The sequence below is a fragment of the Ursus americanus genome, chromosome 15 (assembly GCF_024610735.1).
Source record: "Ursus americanus isolate L20-20 chromosome 15, mUrsAme1.1.p, whole genome shotgun sequence".
NCBI lineage: Eukaryota > Metazoa > Chordata > Mammalia > Carnivora > Ursidae > Ursus > Ursus americanus.
Genome location: NC_142141.1, coordinates 51,674,098 through 51,693,781, shown reverse-complemented (window position 1 = coordinate 51,693,781; position 19,684 = coordinate 51,674,098). Strand labels below are relative to the sequence as shown.

The window sequence follows — 19,684 nt, the reverse complement described above, 5'->3', positions numbered from 1 at the left end:
ATTTCACCTGTTTGTGGTCTGTCCTGGGGCAACTCATTTATTTACCCCAACTGTAAAATGGGGTCAGACTAGATCAAGGCACGGCAAACTTTTCTGTAAAGACCCAGATAATAGATATTTTAGGCTTGGTGGGCCATGTGTTCTCGGTTACAAACACTCAGCTCTGCCACTGTAGCTTAAAAGCAAGCTGTAAACAATATATAAACAAATGAGTGTCTCTGTGTTCCGATAAAACTTTATTAACAAAAACAGCCTGCAGGAAGATGACAAAGTTCTGCAGATGAATGGTTTTTAATGGTTGCACAGCAGTGTGAATGTACTTAATGCCACGAAGCCATACACTGAAAAAGTGTTTAAAATTATAAATTTTATGTTATATATATTTCATGACCATTGAAAAAAGTGTATGAATGCTACAGGTTACGGGCATCTGGCTGTAGTTTGCGGACTTCTGGACTAAATTTGAAATAACAAGATCTATAAAGTCCTTATTGGCTCTAAAATGTTACAAGGCACAAATCAGACATCGGGCAAATACACACTCAAAATCAAAATTCAGATGATACCTCCCCACACAGCCCTCTCTCAAAGTTCACAGGCTCACTGCCATCAGAAGTATCACTGATCTTCCGCCACGTGAGAGGCTATAAAAACGCCATCTTGCCCACATGGTGCTTCCAAAGGGCTGGAAGCCCAGGACAGGCTCCCTCATCTCTGTGCTAAGTCCTCTGTTACACAGTGGCCAGAGGCTGAAATTTCTGCTCATAACGAGGCCTCCAAAAAGTGAGTCAAGGGCTTGCTGGTAAGAGGTGGCTGCAGAATATTCCTCAGAATCACTCACTCGCCAACTCAAACTTGGCCCAGTAGGAGAATGGGGTTGGGGGTTGGGGGGTGGGGATTCAGGGGGATCAGGAATGGTCACTCAGGTTGTTAGAAATTGCTATGTCCATGTCGGGACTTTTCCTTGAGGAATTGTAAAAGAGAAAATAGACCAACTAATTATAACTCGTCCTTAATGAGCTGCGCAGGGAGGACAGTAGATCCCATTCGTCGGAAATAAGGAGCATGATAAAGAAATACCTGCTTTCCAGAATAGCTTGTTCAACACAGGATGTCTTCTCCTTCAAGGACAATTCCAAGGACTGTTGACTGATGACTGATAAAAACTTGAGGATCAATTTGGTGCTTTCGGTTTTACCTGCCCCACTTTCACCGCTGAAAAACAAAATGCACAAGCTTGTTCAAAAAAAAAAAGAGGGTCACCTGGGTGGCTCAGTCGGTTAAGCATCTGCCTTTGGCTGGGGTCATGGTCTCGGTGTCCCGGGATCGAGTCCTGAATCGGGCTCCCTGCTCAGCGGGGAGCCTGCTTCTCCCTCTGCCTCTGCCATTCCCCTTGCTTGTGCTCTCTCTGTCAAATAAATAAATGAAATCTTATTTATTTATTTGACAGAGAGAGACAGTGAGAGAGGGAACACAAGCAGGGGGGAGCTGGAGAGGGAGAAGCAGGCTCCCCGTTGAGCAGGGAACCTGACTCGGGTCTTGATCCCAGAACCCTGGGATCATGTCCTGAGCCGAAGGCAGATGCTTAATGACTGAGCCACTCAGGCGCCCCTAAAAAATCTTGGGAAAAAAAATTAAAAGGAAGAAAAAGGAAAGAAAAGAAACAAAACCCAGTTTGACCAACATCACTCCAATTCATCCACAGAACTGTTAAAAGGTGGGAGAACAGGTTGAAATGCCTGTCCCTCGAGTCAAGTTAAAGCACGTTCTCCTTCTGGCTACACCCTCTCTGGTCTTATGAAAGCCTCTCTGAGGTCAGAGGTCAACAGGACCACCTCCGCTAAGTTAAGGTGAGAGGATGGGACGGGCGTGCCTTCCATGCGAGGGCAAGCCCCACGAGAGCAGGGATTTTTGTCCTGCTCGCTGGAGTACCCAGACCTCGCCACGGGGCCCCGCTGTTCAGACGCACTTGGTAAACACTTGGTAAATGAACGAGCACATTAACAGCACCGTCCTGGGAGACTGAAAGCAGGCAAATGGGCTTGAAAATGCATTTATGCGTAAATATGATTGAGGGGACAAGGAAATGACCCCACAGGTACTCGACCCACACAGAGTCATTTCATTCCGTACTAATCCTCAGAGGTAGGCAGTGGCCAAGCGTCCACGTCCGGAATGTAACACCAGGTCTGAGGCTGACATCCTGCAGAGATCACGCTTCACTGAGAACCGAGGGAAAGTGAACAAAGCCATGCAGGGGGAGGGGAGGCCAGCGAGAGAAGTACACCAGGTTCAAGTTGCACCTGAACAGCCCGGCCAACGTGAGCCCCGACAAAGGGAAAGGGAAGGACTGGGGCACGAGAGCCCCATGAGCTTGGGAAGACCACTAGGGGGCAGGATTCCAGGTAGGCCCTCCGTGCTGAGATCGGAGGGGGTGGAGGACCCCTGAGAGGATGGGGTTTGATGGCTCAGAGGCAGCCGCAGGAGATGGAAGGCAAAGCCTGAGCTTCTCGGGTGGCCTGTGAAGCACACGGCTCTGGAGGTCACGTTCTGGAAAGAGCATGGGGGCCCCCAGGAGAGCAAGTGTTGTCTGGTGCTGGACGAGCACAGCCACACTGGACATGGGCAAGAAGGCACGGAGATCACAGAGTTGGAAAGAGAAACTCAATTTTGTGTCAGATACCATGCTTGGTACCGTGGGGAGAACGGAAGTAGTAAAAGACAGGGAACTTAAAAGAAAACTAAAGGTGTAAATAACAGGGGCACCTGAGTGGCTCAGTCAGTGAAGAGCCCGACTCTTGATTTCGGCTCAGGTCATGATATCAAGGTCATGAGAGTGAGCCTCAGATCAGGCTCCACGCTCAGTGCAGAGTCTGCCAGAGATTCTCTCTGTCCCTCTCCCTCCGCCCCTCCCCCTGCTCAAGCGTGCACTCTCTCTCTAAATAAGTCTTTTAAAAAAAAAGGTGTAAGTAACAGAACAGCAATGCCAATGATAGATCAAGGTAGCACCTTAATAATTGCTCAATGGGCAAGATACACAGATGGGCTCCACTTAGCCCTAAAACGGCTGCCCTTGTTGAAAGTCACCATCTGGGAAGTTATGAAAGAGGAATTTGCTGAAAACATGGTAAATGATACACCACATGTAACAAAGGCAGGAAAGGACCAAGAGATGACACCAGCCATGTCCAGCTGGGTGCCACAGGCCCATGGGGAATCTGCCCTGGGCTAGGCCAATCTCAGTCATTCCATTCCCTCTGCAAGTGACAGGTTGGCCATGGGCAGGTGTGAGGACTGCAACCCAAGAGACTTCACATCAAGCAAACTAAGGGGTCCTGGGGAGCTTTGCGGACACACAAGCAGGCAGAAACGTCCTCCTTGTTGCAGACAACCACACAGATCTTGAGATAATAAAGCAAAAGCCAAGAAAATCAGAGAAGGTCTAGCAGGAATGGGTGAGTCCACAGGCCTAAAACTGCCCTGTCCCGTGTTATCTGAGCTAGGACAACTTTGGTTGGGTTTTCTGTTATCAGCAACCAGAATCTTTCCAGTACAGGGCTTAGCACGCATCTTCACATCACCAGCGCCTCCCTAGCCCAGTGTCTGGGGCACAGAGGTCATTCAGCAAGGATGCATTAAGTGCGTAACATAAACTCAGAAAAAACTGCAAGAAGGATTTAAGTAATTCTCTGTATTTAAAAAAATTTACACATCTCTCTAGCTGATGTTGATTCAATTATGTTAAAACAAACAGTACTAAAGGGCTAAATTCTCTAGTTAAAACATGTGAAGCAGAGATAAGGTTACATGTTCCCCAAACCCACTTCTTTATCCTCCAGGGCAAGGAAGTGGAAAACCTGTGAACCTCTCTTTCAGTAAGGACAGCAATCAGCGGATACCAGGGACTGAACGTGGCCAACTGAACAGAAGGGAAGTTGAACAATGGAGCGAGAGGGATAGATACAGGCCACTTCCACGTCTGGTGGGCAAAAATCCCCTTCCTCATGGTTCGCTGGGTCTATCTTCCAAGCCTGCCATCTGGGCGCCCTCTGGGCCGGCCCCGCACTAAACAAAACACGTGGATTAGAGTCAAGTCTCTCGCCTTCCCCTGTGGGGCTGTAACACCAGCAAGAAGCATTCCTGTGTTGTGCCCCTGAGATTCGGGGGGGCTGTTTGTTACAGCAATTAGCCTACCTTCATGAATGGAACATGGCGAAGACATAATCACAGAGCGTATACCGCTTAGACTCCATACCAGCAAGACCTGGTCAAGAAGGAGAAAATCTGGGACCTCATTGCCATTAACCAGCCTAGGATCTCAATCTACAGCAATCTGCTGCCACGTTTTTTCCTCACTGTATCATACCGTCTTCAAGCATCTTTTTGTTTTAAGATTTTGTTTATTTATTTAACAGAGAGAGAGAGAGGAGAGAGTGCTCCCATGCACACGAGCAGGGGGAGCGGCAGAGAGGGAGGGAGAGGCAGACTCTCCACTGAGCAGGGAGCCCCACATGGGGCTTGATCCCAGGACTCTGAGATCATGACCTGACCTGAGTCAGATGCTTAACTGACTGAGCCACCCAGGCGCCCCTATTTAATTCTTATTTTTAAAAATTTCTAGAACTCGAAAACAGGATTAGTTTGCTGTTTACTGTGAGATTATGGGTTACTTGTGACATGTTGTTATAGTTTATCTTTGATTTTTAAATCAACAAAGGTGGTACCAAGCTCGAATCCATGATCAACTTAAATTGAGATTTCACTATATTATTTTTGGCTATTTAGTTGGTTCCCATCCTCATTGTTGATTACATTTCTTAAAAGATTTTATTTGAGAGAGAGAGATAGGGAGAGGGAGAAAGAGAGAGGGCGCACAAGCAGGGGGCAGCGGGAGAAGCAGGCTTCCCACTGAGCAGGGTGCCCAATGTGGGGCCCATGCCAGGATCCCAGGATCATGACAGGAGGAGGCAGATGCTTAACTGACTGAGCCACCCAGGCGCCCCAAGCATAGTCTCTAAATACATCTTTTTTGATACAGAATTAAAACTTGCAACAAAAATAAAATGCAGATTTGAACAGTGCTCTGCAGCAGTTCTCAAACTTGGCCGCACAGTGGAATCACCTAATGTAACTCTAATCTGAACCTGTAGGGGTAGAATTGAATCCAGAGGATTCTACTATGAAGCCAGGTTGGGAACCACTACTCTTGAAAGCAGTTTCCACACGATGCAGGTAGGACTGCTCCAGGAGGTGAGAAGTGGTGACTATTATACTATGGGGCCGTGGAAGTGTCACGTGAACAAGGCAAAGAATAAAGATGATTAAATAACTCACACATTGTTAAAACCCAGAAATATGCCAGATGTCAAGGTAACAGGACTCTCTGCAGGCCTTATACTTTTATGTAACCCTCCTCTTCCCCTCCCCCTCCCACCCCTGCCTGCAACTTTAATGTTCCCCATGAAAACCATTTAATGAAGATCAAACCAATGTAATCTTTGAAGCAATGGAGAAAGAGCATGTCTGCAGATGCTCCTTCCCTCCTTAGACAATTTTGAGCCTACTACGCGTCAGGCCGCACTAAGGGCTGGAAAAGCACTGATGTGTAAAATGGCACAGACAGTCTGTCTATGATCTAGAAGCCCAAGGATCTCAAAGTCACAGGTATCCAGAGGGATTAGAGAACTTATGATTTAGATGGAGGGTAAAGGTTCAGTAAAGACCTTTTCTTGGGGAGGGGATGGAAGGGGCTGACATTTAGACCAAAGTGTGAAAACATGCCCAGGAGGTAACCGGGTGAAAACTGAAGGGAGAGGAGGGCGACAGCAGGGAGACAGCCGGACGACACCGCTCCGTGCCTTGGAGGAAGGAAAAGCGGCTTGCATGGCTGAAGTCCAGGGAAATGAAGGGACGATGCTGGGATCCCACTGAGAGGCCACTGTTCTCTAGTCAGGTATGGGACTGGTTCTTTTATTTATTTATAAGATTTATTATTCACTTGAGAGAAAGAGCACGTGCACGAGTGGGAGGGGCAGAGGGAGAGGAACAGGGCTGACTCCGAGCTGAGCTCAGAGCTTGACGCAGGGCTCGATCTCACAACCCTGAGATCATGACTGAGATGAAATCAAGAGTTGGTGGCTTAACTGACTGAACCACCCAGGTGCCCCGGAACTAGTTCTTTTAAGTAGGGGAGTGGGGTGGCGAGGAAGATCATGAACCACACCCCCTGACATTTCCAAGTTACCCATCATCATAACGATAGATGTAACATGTAATATACATGTTATAGGTGTGTGATATTATTTGTAATAAGAAATATATATTGGGTCTTCATCTTCCTTTCTGACACAGAGCTCCTAACACCATCATTATTTCCTAAAGACATCATTTGTTAGGCTAATGAGGTGACTTTTGGAAGGACCCTATGGGGGGCTGCTTGCCAGGGGAACTAATCACATAATTCGAAGGTTGGGACTTTTGATTCCTTCCCCCCACACTGACCTTTGGGGAGGGGAGAGAGGCTGGAGTCAATGATTTAATCAATCATGCCTATGTAATGAAACCCACATAGAAACCCAAGAGGACGGGGTGGAAGGTGTTGTTCAGGAAGCTTCCAGGCTGGTGAACACATGGAGGGAAGCTGCGGGCCCTTCCCCATACCTTGCCCTATATGTCTCCAGCTCTTCCTGAGTTATACCCTTCTATAATAAACCAGTAATCTAGTAAGTAAACTGGTTTCCTGAGTTCTGTGAGCAGCTCTAGCAAATTCATCAAAGTGTGTGTGTGTGTGGGGAGGTGTCGGTTGGAACCTCCAATCTACGGCTCATCCATCAGAAGCACAGGTGACAACTTGGACTTGTGGTTGGCATCTGAAGTTGGGGGGGACGTGGACGGGGCAGTCTTGTAGGACGGAGCCCTTCACCTGTGGGATCTGACGTCATCTCCGGGTAGACTGTGTCAGAGCTGCGTTACGTGCTTGGTAACATGGAGAATACGACAGAGCTCACACACTGGAGAGCGCTATCTCTAGAACTACGTCCGTACGTCCTTGCGAATCCTCATCACAGAACTATAAAGCCAAATTTAAGAAGAAAACATAACACCTCCCAGATCCAAATTAACGGGGCTAATTTTAACCCACTGGCTAATGTCACTTTGCTGCAACTAAAGAGCTCTTTGCGCTGGGAGGGGCCCAGTCCTTGTGTGCGGCCGGGAGCGGCCGTCCCGCCACGGGCAGGGTGGTGACTCATTTATCCACCTCATTCCTTTCTCGCCGCTGTAAAACAGAACTCGCACGGCAATTACGATGTTCTTTTACCTTCGCTTACAGCATACGTCACTCACGTATCCAGTCCTACATTTTTCTCATTAGCCCGTGGCAATTAGAGTCCTAACCCTTGGCGCCAACATGACTGCAAACACAAACACGGCCTGCAGGGAACACATGTTCATCTCGATGAACTCCAATGAGCTTATACTGCTAGAACAGAACAAAACAAAACAAGCAAAACGATGAAAATGAAAAAGAGAAAAAGAACCCAAAGCACTGATAGGGGGCCTCGTAGGACATGTTAAAAGTTTTGACACGTGTTCACAGGCAGAACCAAAGTCATGAGGCCGTTTTTACGCAGCAGAGAGCCGTGATCAGATTCAAGGTTTTAAAGAATCACTCTGTGTGGAGTATGGAATGGAGTGAATGCATGGAAGGAGGCCAGACAGGAGGCGGGGAGACAGAGGGGAGGGTAGAGGGGTAGTGACGGGGGGCAGGGGTGGGCAGCAGTGACATGAACTGAGAGGCCCCGGAAAAGGCGGGAGAGAGAGAGGGAGAGGGAGAGAGAAAGAGAGAGTGAGAGAAAGAGAGAGAAGGCCCTGACCCTGGCCAGGAGGGTGGTAAGTGACAGGGAGGTGAAGCGAATGCCTCCTGCAAGCCCAGGGAGTTTGCTAGTGGGTTGATCTGAGCGCCACAACACAGGTGTGCACGTCTGTGAAAACCCGTTGAGCTGTCTACATAACGTTGGTACACTTTCCTGTGTGGACCTCTACCTTCATGGGGACCGGGGGGGCAGCATACAGAGGAGAAGGACTTCCAGTTCCAAGAAGGACTTCTTGATCTCAGGCTTGAGAGCTGGGAGGATGGAGAGTCCACTTGCTGGGAATGAGAACATGAGAGGAGGAATACACTTCTGGGAGAAACTTAGGACGACTCTAGCACATGCCATTCTTGAGATGCATGAGACATCTCTGTGATGGTAGCTCATGGGCACTTGGACACATGTCTGGAACTTGGAGGAGAAACCAGCCAGGTGGGGTTTGGGGAAGGGGGTGGGGGGCATCTAAGACAGGGAGTTCTGCAGACCTGAGAGGGAAGGTTGGGTGGAAGATGAGCAGGCGCAGGATGAGTGAGATGCGCCCAGAGAACCAGGAAGAGACCCAGAGCAATGGCGCACCATGGACCATGGAGGGGAGGGGGACTACCTTCCATCTCCTAATGACCCTCGTTTTTCCAAATATCTGTGTTTTGGCAAATGCTTCTGTGCCCTTCCTCCCCTTTCTGCCTGCCATATTCCTACACATTCTTTGACTCATAATCACACGTCACTTCCTCTATGAAGCATCGTCTGAATTCCTTCCTGAGGATCCACGACCTCGGTCTCTGAGCAACCATGGACATACTTCTGCTATAGCATTTGGCAGGTTTTACCGAAATTAGTTAGTTATATCATTTTCTTCCCATCAGAGAAGTTCTTAAAGGCAGTGATTGGATTTTATTATTATTATTTTTTTAATTGCTAAAATCTAGCCCAGTAACCCGGCATATTATGTGAGCAAGAGGCCTGGTTCAAGTCCTATTCAGATTGGTGCCTTTCTAACCCAGGACGCAAGTTTTGTTCACTGTTCCAATTCGATTATCTATAAATATATTCCTAGAAATAGAAGACTGAACGCCTAATTATCCATGCGGTGGATAATCAATCCTGTTTTGGAAAACCAAAACATGCAAAGCAAAGGTCCCAGATCCACATTTGCTCTGTATATCTATGCTTGGGCTGACAGCTGTTGAACGCTGGCCCTCTCCCAGACACTGTCCTGGGCAATGAGTTTCATAGTGAATTAGCCACGGGCCTTACCTACACCGTAGCTCTTAAAAGGTCATATATACCGACAGACGGTAATAAACTAAATCCCCCCAAGCTCAATAAATGTAAGAAGCCCAAGTCAAAGTAAAATGGAGCAGATCAACCAAGATCAAATGCTGATCTTGCCAGTTAGATGAAAAAAATTCAAGTCTTAAACATGTTTTAAAAACTATAATAGCAGAAGCGTTTGCTTAAATGTGCACCAAAAGGTAAAATGAGAGCTTGGGAGAGCTGACAACCTTGAAAGTGAGACCAACACGGGAGGCTCGGACTAGAAGCCTAGAGACTTGGCATTACCACCAAGTAGCTGGGGACAGTGGCCAAGTGACCTATGCTCGTGAAGGGTGGGGGGGGGGGGACTAGTCGCTGAAGTCCTCTCTAATTCCAAACAGGTCTATTTTCTGTTTTTAAAGGTATTTGCATGAGAAAATGTTTTCAAAGTAGTAAAACCCATTGTATCCACCAGGGGGCAGATCATGCCCGAGGAAATCTACATAGGGCTAGGGTAACCTACAAGGTTTATTTTTAGACTCACCCTTCTCTAAATTCCCACAGCCCCAGCTCCCACTAAAAAAAAAAAAAAAAAAAAAAAAAAAAACTGCCAGAGAGATCTATTAAACAAGACACATTTTAATGAGAACACTGTTCTTAGAGACTCCGTTTCCTGAGTTAATTTAGATAAATACAGTTACTCTGTTCACATGGGCGTCTCACAATGGGAGCTTTCTGTTTGGGATCCACTCCCCCTCCACCTCCCACCTTATTTTTAAATACTGCAGTCTTTGGCATGAAAATGCCAACCCCTTTCCGTTTTATTACACATACACACACACATAGGCACAATGACCTCATCTGATTTTCCTCTCTCTTCCTAAGCTACCCTGTCTAGCAAGTGATGGATTCGTCATCCTCTCCTTTTTCCCATCGACTGTAAGTAAGAAACACAAGCAATCATCAATGGCAAATATTTAGGCACCTACGTGTGGAATACAATTTGATCTCCTTAAAATAGATTACATTTTCTTTCTTTCTGTTGATCTTATTAAATCATATTCTGTATGAGGAAATAGGGACCTTCTATTCTAAGGTCTGAGCTTTGGTGAAGTTCCCTACAAAGAGCGCTTCCAGACATAAGGCAAGTTTCTTTACTGGAAATGGGACCCTTCAAAGCTGCCCCCTCCACTTTTAAATACGTTAAATAGCTTCATTTTGGTGAACTGCAAGTCATCCTGACTCATTTAGTTAACTAAATAAACGGAGAGCCCTTCTCTCCAAGTTATTTCCACAGCCCAGGATGTCAGCACCATAAAAGTGATTAGGAAAAAAGGGTCTATCTGCTCAGATGCTTGCAGAGAGAGGGAGAATGAGAAAGGCAAAGTTCTGCTATCCTAGTCCTATAATTCTGATTTGTTGTAAAAGCAAGGACCCATGCACTGGCGTAAAGGGCAACACCCATCCGCCAGAAGATCATAACCCCTAAAGCAGTTTTCTGTGTGTGGCGCCTACGGATACCATCAAGCGGCCACATACACCAAAGAGCTGTTGGAAGGTTGATGCCTGAACGAGCTGACGCCTGAGAAGTTCCTGGCACAGCGTCCAAAACACAGCAACCCCTCAGAAACCATTAGCGCCTACTCATCTTCGAACAGGTGCCACGTGGGACCGTCCCTCTCCCAAATGTCCTCAGCTGGGGGGCTGCTTCCCTTCCCCTGGGTTTCAGTGAGGGACTTCTGGGCCTACCTGCCCGTCCCTATACACGCCCCCGTCTTCCCCACAGGAGCTGAGGTGGCTTCCCTGACAGGTGAACTGGGGGAAGGGCTGGCCCACTCTTCACCGGCTGGGAACTGGTTTCCCACAGTAATCGTGGCCACCACTTACCTGCCTGCACCCGGATCAGGTCTTGAGTCTCATCTGGGGCTTCGACGCTAGCAAGCCCGATTGGCTTGAAGTCTAAAGCTAACATATGGCTCTCCATCTGTCTTAACTTGCACTGAATCAGAAATCCGGCGGGGGAAGAGAGGGTCCTATTTCTCACCTCACCTACATCCAAAATGCCTTGTCCTTTTCTCTTGAAATAATGTAATTATTTTGCCACAAGTTGGGACTAGAAAGTCACCTACAACAGAAGTCAGAATCTTTTCCCCCAGCCGTTGTGGTAGCCTACAGGCTTTCAGTGACAGCCGTGCCCCGTGAGTGCAGGCCTGGGAGCAGGAACGAGGGCAGTGCCTGGGTATTCCACGGAAACGTCACGGAAAGTGAGGCTCAGCACATCTGCTCTGGGTACTATCCACGGGTGTTTTGAACATCATTAGAACACGACTCTGGTATAAAGAATTAATAAGAAGATCCAATTGGATAGCACTAGAGACCAATTTGAATTAGTTCATAAAAGAATTTTTTTTTTTTTTTTTTTTTTTGAGAGAGGGAGAGAGCATGAGCTGGGGGAAGAGCAGAGAGGAGGGAAGAATCTCAAGCTGACTCCAAGCTGAGCACAGAGCCTGATGCGGGGCTCGATCTCACAACCCTGAGATCATGACCTGAGACAAAATCAAGAGTCAGATGCTTAACTGCCTGAGCCACCCAGGTGCCCCCTCCTTAACCTGCTAAGCAGGTTTTGCGTCCCGGGGTGGGGGGGGGGGCTGGCTGGGAAGGCAGAGCCGCCAGCGGGGTGGGCTCCCGGCACCAGCTGCCCGAGCGGCTCCCTTCCCGGCCTCACGGCTGCCCGGTTACCTGATGAGGACACACTGGTTGTCGTGGCGCTTCCACAGGCACCGGTAGCACTCGTTGGCCACGGCGAAGACGTGGGGCGGGAGCTCCCCCAGGTGGCACTTGCTGTAGCGCTCCATGGCCGCGTGCTCGTACAGGCCGCCGATGGTCTTGTAGGGGTTCACCGAGGCGATGATGGAGCCAATGTAGGTCTGCAAGCACATGGGGCGGGGACACAGAAGGACGCCGGTTACACATGGCACTGGCGGGCAGCGGGGTGTAGGAGGAGGGCGGTCGCCTGCACTTACGCTGGGGCAGAGACAGAAGAGGCTGGATACAGCTCCGTGCTCTCCCCTCTTGGCCGGGGAGGGGCTGCCACACGCCCCCACAGCCCCGCCTGTCTCAAGCTGTGACAGAATCCCCCCATCGTGCACGAAGAGGAAGGCTCCCCTCTGCATACAGCGTTCCTACACCTTTTTGGTACCAAATCTTGCCATTCTGTACACACGAATGGAGCCATTTCAGAGGAGACTCGCAGTGACAGGTAAACCACAGCAAGATGGGGAAGCAGCCCAGGCCCAAATCCCTATTCCCGGTGACCTCATCCTGTCCCAGGTACAAATGACTGTCCAACTCCCCGTCTCCGGCCTCATCAGGTGGCTCTCAGGAAACAGCGGGATTAAAGAAAGAACTAGAGCGACACCAAGCAAGGGGGTGGGGGAAAGGGATCGAGAATGACTGTATAATGGGTATGGAGTTTGTTTGGATAGGAAGAAGATTCTAGAGGTAGAGCGTGGTTATAGTCACACAAGATTGCAAATGCACTTTAATGCGCTGGACAGTACACTTAAAAACAGGAAAATGGTAAATTTTATGTCATGTACAGTTGATTTTATGTTTTAAAAAACAGAAACAAGACCATTTTGAAAATACTAAGTGATCTGGAACAGAGATGCCTGACAATCTTACCAAACTTCTGGAACAAAATCCGGGCCAGGAATTCAGCAAACTCTTCAGAGCAGCAAAGCAGAGGCTACAGCTATTAACCTGTAAGGCCTGCTGCCTCGTCCGTATGGACCAAACCGTTCACTCGGACTTCTGCAAGAAACGCTAACGCAGTTTGGCTACCAGGTTTCCAGGCTCAGACCCAACGGAAGGGCAGAGCGGAGGGGTGGAGGCAGGCTGCCGTAACCACCACCACCTTCGATGGTACACATGCCCTGTGCCAAGGGCTTCATGGAGAGTTCTGGGCTGCACTCGGCCCTCCAAAATTCCTATGTTGAAGCCTTAACCACCAATACCTTGGAATGGGACGGTATTTGGAGCTAAGTCCTCTAAGGAGATGATTACATTAAAACGAGGCTGTTCGGGTGGGCCCTAATCCAATCTGACTGCTGTCCTTTTAGGAGGAAAGGTGGACGCTCAAAGAAACCCCAGACGGGTGTGTGCACGGATAAAGACTGTCTGAGGACACAGGAAGATGGCGGCCATTTGCAAGGCAAGGAAGGAGCCCTCAGGAGAAGCCAATCCTGCCAACACCTTGACCTTGGACCTCTCGCCTCCAGAACTATGAGAAAATCACTGTTTAAGCCACCCAGTCAATGACATTTTGTTCTGACCTCTTGAGCTGACCCACACAGAGGGCATGACCCCTTCACACTCACAATAACCTAAGGAGCTTCTCAATTTTACTACCCCGATTTTTCAGAGGAGGAAACAGGCATAGCGACGATGTCCTATTCACCCACGTAGGCACAAAGTGGTAGAGGTGAGATCTGAACCCGAGCAACTCAACTGCAGAGGCCTCTCTTCTTACATTCCTTGGCAAGGCACAGCGACGCAGCCCGGGGAAAGGAGAAGCAAGCAAGCTAGGCAGAGAGTCCAGACATCCCGAGAGCGTCTGTACCACATTGCGGCACTTATATTCATAGTGACTGCCAGGAACGCCCAGCAAAGTGTCACCGGCTCCATGGAACGGGTCGTCAAACGTTAGGAGGCTTACAATACATTTTAGAAATATTTTGAACCCAAAAGGTTAAAAACATAAAAGAGTTATTACCATATGATCAATGATTCCAGTCCTAGATATATAACTAGAAGGATTAAAAGCAAGTACTTCAACAAATAATAGCAGCATTATTCACACTAGCCTGCAGGTCAAACAACCCCAACATCAATTACCCGGTGGGCCGGTAAACAAGGTGTGGTGTGCCCATACAATGGACTATTATTCAGCCCCACCAAGCAATAAAGTACTGATGTGTGCTACTGTGGGGATGAACCCTGAAAACATTACACCAAGGTAAGGAAGCCAGACACCAATGTTCACGCATCCAGAAAAGATAAATCCATAAAGACAGACTGACTAGTAGTAGTTACTATGGGTGGGGGGAGGAGGCAGGAATGGGGGGTGACTGCTTAGCGGACATAGGGTTTCCATTTGAGGTGATGAAAATACTTTGGAAGCAGACAGGGGTCTGGACTGTACAACATTGTGAATGTACTAAATACACTGAATTGCGTAAAGTGGTTAATTTTCTGTTATGATAAGGTCATCTCCATTTAAAAAAGGAAAAGATAGAGCTCATTAATGGGTAAATGTTCAGGTCCTTGGAAACCGCAACTCTCCAGCAAGTCCATTTTTCTCCAGCCAGGGCACCGTGGGAAAGATCTGGCCATAAAGAAAGATGGAAAGTGCTTTTCCCTCTGGGGAAGGAAAGTGTCCTACTTCTAAAGGGCAACAGAGAACCACCTGACTCCCTGGAGCACGCATACGTCCTCCGTCAGTGCTTTGACCACAGGCGCTGGTGCGTCTGTCATGCCAACTGTCTGCAGAGGTGAAGCAGGCCGTGCTTGAGGCTCTGGGTCCACTACTTTGTCTAAAATGTCAGACCTGTTTCTACCCCTTGGTAGCTGTATGGTTTTTTTTAAGGGTTTTTTTTAATTTTTTTTTTAAACTTTATTTGAGAGAGAGCAAGCTAGAGAGAGCAAGCGAGCACACACGCACAAGCAGGGGTAGGGGCGGAGGGAGAAGCAGACTCCCCACGGAGCAGGGAGCCAGATGCGGGGCTCAATCTCAGGACCTCGGGATCATGATCTTAGCTGAAGGCAGACACTTAACTGACTGAGCCACCGAGGCGCCCCTAAAGTTTGTTTATTTTTAAGTAATTTCTACACCCCACGTGAGGCTCGAACTCATGACCCTGAGATCAAGAATTGCATGCTCTTCCAACTGAGCTAGCCGGCTGCCCCAATTATTATTTTTATTCTGAAAATATCAAAACTGTTCATTTTTCTGTTGAAATATGTTCTTACTTTTTTCCTACTTTGGCAGAAATCAAGACACTTTAATGCCTTCCCTCTTAAAACAGCTAGGTAGGCACACTGCGGTCCTCTTTCTCAGTTACCAATAAAGTGTAAGAGCCACACGGTATTGAGAATTAATTTTCCTTAATATTAGGATATTAACCCATTATTAACACTTTTTAAAAAATGATATGCCCTGGGGCACCTGGCTGGCTCAGTCAATAGAGAATGCAAGTCTTTATCTCAGGGCTGTGAGTTTAAACCCCACATTGGGCATGGCACTTACTTAAAAACAAACAAACAAAAAAAATTGAAAAATGGTATGTCCAGCCCATGTCTTGAAAATTTTGCACATCTTATAACAGGTTTGTATGGTTGTTCTAAAATTTGGGAGATGAGCCTTTGTTTTAAAACGTATTGACTTACTCATAAAGAGTATCATAACCTTTCCACAAAAGCTTTACTTGGAAAGTGATTATTTTGGTCAAAACCTCATGCTACCCCCTCCTGGTTGGGCAATGCCACTGGTCATACAGCATGGCTTAAGGGATCACTCATCCTGGAAGTGCGCAGGACACGGTTTTTATATGGGGGTAGGAAATCCAAGGGCGTTAAAAGCTTGTTAGCAAAGTTGAAGCTGGAACATCCAAGATGGTCTTGTGCCTGGTTTTAAGTTATTCCCATTGTGCTTTGCCCAATGAAACAGCTGTAGAGTGTATCAGAACAACAACGTGGTTGGTGGCTATGGCAGTTCCCAACATCACACACATGCCGTCCCTAGTCCCCACCCCACAGTGATTCTAGAGGAGAAGGAAGCCAGACACTCTGAACAGCAGACGTTCAGCACAGAGGCAGACTGCGGAACTGGCCGTCATGCCTGGTGGACCCACTAATGCATCACGAGACCTCTCCCCACTGAGCCCATCACTGCCACACAGTCGGAGCTGGCCTGTGAGCTGAGACCCCAGAGTCTCTGGCTCAGGAAATCACTCCAACACATCTACAGATCGCTCCATTGTTGAGTTACCATCCTGACGACTTCAAGAGGACAGAACCACGCAACACCGCGAAACAGAACACTTTCACAAAGAGCCTCCAAAGGCACATCATTTGAGGTGAAAGACGAAAATCCAAAGTTGGTTTAGTTATAAAACGTTATTCTTGCCAAATGACCGCTATGGCTCCGGTGGTTGTATGCTTTTCCTAAAACAATATTGATCTTCATGTCTGACTTCCCCAACAAGATGTTAAAAATCCATTTCTCATCTTTCAATCTAGCTAACTGCCATGAAGACCATGGGGGTCCCTTACTATACGTTGTCGAGAAATTATAAGGTCTGTATAAATATTACTAAAAATAGACTTTCACCACTTTATGCAAGAAAGCCTGATTTTTCCCATTTTGATGGAAAACTTCTGGAAACGTACAGCACATGCCTTTGTGTTCTCAAACCCAGGTTGGTGTACCTCATTTATGCTTTTAAGGATCTTTGGTCTTATTCAGTCTCTCAGCCTCTAACAATGACGCCCACACCGAACGAGGCAGACACGGTCTTCTCACCTCCACTAACACCAAACCCAGATCCTAAGCTCCCACGTGCTCCTCGAGACTGTGGCTTCTCAACCTTCCCATGCACCCCAGGCAGCGCCATTGGAGGTGGCTCCAAATCTCCTGGAAATAAAAGGCTGAAGCCTTCTCCTTCCGAGACTGCTGTGTTGGAGGAATGGCCTAAGGTGCTGGAAGAGTCTCCAGATAAGAGAGCGCTTTGCTGTATAGTTCAAAGGAAGATACCGAGCCAGGATTTTTTTTTTTTTTACTTTGCATTGCACACACCACATAATGCGTGAAATGAAGACACACATTCAAAATGACCTGCATTTCAACTGCTCAAAATTTTCACCGTTAAGGTTAAGTTAGGAGCAGCATGGCAGGTGTCTGTCCTTAACGACGTGACAGTTCTTCACCCTCTAAGAGCACTTGCATATCTTTAAGCCAGATGAAGAGTTGAATTCCTCTGTCTCCACAATGTTCAGAACCCTTCTTGCCAGGTGCAGAGAGATCACTTAAGTATAAAATAGTTGCACCCGATTTTAAAAGATGGAGCATTTAGTGGTATATGGTTATATTCCGACGTGACTCTAAGAATGCAGGTACTCCTGTTGGGGTCCTTTCCACTTTGTGGTAGAGACTTCCAACATATAAAATACATAATCTAAGAAAAAAGAAGATCCCTCCAGTTTAGACCATATTAAATACTCTAAGCAAAAACAGCATATTTACAACAGGTCTTGAATCTGTTCAAGGTTTTCCGTAAATCCAAGCACTTTATTTTCTTTGCCATGTTCCTACTGAGTGAAGAATGGTTTTTCAAGCTTTATATTCTCCAGGGTGTATAAAAAACATTACACAATAGCTAAAAGGTGTTGGCAACCCAGGTATCCATCACAGGAAGAATGGGTAATTAAATGTAGTATACCCATACAGTGGAATATTATTCAGCCTTAAAAAGGAAGGAAATTCTGACACACACACAGCATAGATGAACCTTAAGGACATTATGCTAAGTGAAATAAACCAGTCCCAAAAGACAAATACTGTATGATTCCACTGAAGTCATGTACCTAGAGTAGTCAAATTCATAGAAACAGAAAGTGGAATGGCAGTTGCCATGGGCTGGCATGAGTGGGATGGGGGAGTTATTTTTCCTTTTTTTTTTTAAGATTTATTTTTTGAGAGAGAGAGAGCTCACACACACCAGAGGGTGCACACATGAGTGCGGGGGGAAGGACAGAAGAAGAGACTCTTCAAGCAGACTCCCAGCTGAACGCAGAGCCTGACATGGGCCTTGATCCCATGACCCATGAGATCATGACCTGAGCCAAAACCAAGTGTCACTCAACTAAATGAGCCACCCAGGCGCCCTGGGGGAGTTGTTTAATGGGCACGAAGTTTCAGTTCTAAAGATTTAAGATTTAAGATTTCTAAAGTTTTAAGAGTTCTAAAAGATTCACAACAATGTGAACTACATAACACTATTGAACTATACACTTTAAAGTGGTTACAATGACAAAGTTTGTGTGTATTTGGTGACAATTGAACATTTTAAAAATTAAAAAGATATTGAGAACTTTGGTACTAGAATACATTAATCTGTTTTTTATAATATCAAGGAAAGATCTGAAAACAAGCACAGAAGTCAGGGTTAAGTAACAAGAAGCATCAAACTCCATTTTTGGACATGTACCTTCAAATTTTAACCCAAATTGAGAAACAAAAATATTCCAGTGACAAATTACAGACCGTTTAGTAAGGGAGAGGACAAAAGGCATTTAGATTTTCAGGTACAAAATAATCTCATTGGAGCTCAAATATTAATAAATACATAGATTGTGGCTGACACTAAATTCAACAAATGGAATCCCACACACAGGGACAGCAAACAACCAGACTTAATTTGAACCAAACTCAATAACCTGAAATCTTCCAAAAAAAGAAAAAGAGTAAAGAACATGTAAAATGTGTGTCTGACTGGTATACACAGAGAACCCAATTTTTTACTTTTTTAAAGCTATTATTTTTTTAAGATTTATTTGAGAGAGCGAGAGAGCGCACAAGTGGGAGGGGCAGAGGGAGAGAGAATTCCAAGCAGACTCCACGCCGAGCGCAGATCCCACCACTGGGCTCAATCTCACGATCCTGAGATCAGGACCTGAGCCAAAACCAAGAGTCAGACACTTAACCAACTAAGCCACCCAGGCTCCCCTATTTTTATTTTTTAAGATTACAGGAAACCTTGTCTCATTTACAGCTAAAAATGCATCTCTATAACTACAATTTAAGTAAAGACTTAAAATTAATTAATTTTAAAAAATGCCTGCCTAATATAAGACCTCCATTTAGTACCAGAGGTTAATTAGGCTCTTAAAACTTGAATGCACAAGCTTTACTACTTTGCCTTCTCACTAATGGCCTAAGTCAATTCTTAAAAGGCTTGTCACCAGATTTTAAATGACAAGCCTACATGTTTCCCAAACAACTTTCTCTGACATTTCATAATTGTGGGGCACAGAGGACAATCCTACCCACAGAGGACAATCCTACCCATGCAGACACGTCTTCACAGCCCTCAATTGCTCCAACATAACCTTGAGATGTGGGCAGGCCAGAGGCCAGTGTTCTGCCTCCTCTGACAGATGAGGGAATGGTTAAGTGCTGCCCCTACAGTCACAGAGCCGGTGAATGAGATCAAGGACAGGAACCTGGGTTCCCAGTGTGCCACACTGTGGGTCTGTGGCGGCCCCCTCCACCGCTCACCCATGCATGGAACAGGAATCCTCCCAGACTCTGTCCAGCTCATCAGCAATGGCCAACGTTTCATGTCTTGTACATTCCACTTTCAATGAACTCTAGACTCTATGTCCTTCCCCTCCATCTCCCACCTCGGCCTCACTCAAATTTTCATAAAAGCCCCCTTCCTCTCCAATTTCCCAACGCAGACTTGCAGTTCAATCCAAGTTCCATGCTTGACACATGA

General features: G+C 46.7%; 1 protein-coding gene across 3 annotated transcripts in view; it reads right to left on the bottom strand.

Annotated features, from left to right (window-relative positions):
- MYO10 (myosin X) overlaps positions 1-19,684 on the bottom strand; it is a 206,828-nt gene that overhangs the window by 91,187 nt on the left and 95,957 nt on the right. For all 3 annotated transcript variants that reach the window (XM_087867966.1, XM_087867967.1, XM_087867968.1), the window contains 2 exons: positions 11,868-12,055; positions 1,081-1,215 (listed from right to left, as the gene is read on the bottom strand). In XM_087867966.1, the coding sequence (XP_087724092.1) occupies positions 1,081-1,215; positions 11,868-12,055 (323 nt within the window). The remainder of the gene's footprint in view (positions 1-1,080; positions 1,216-11,867; positions 12,056-19,684) is intronic.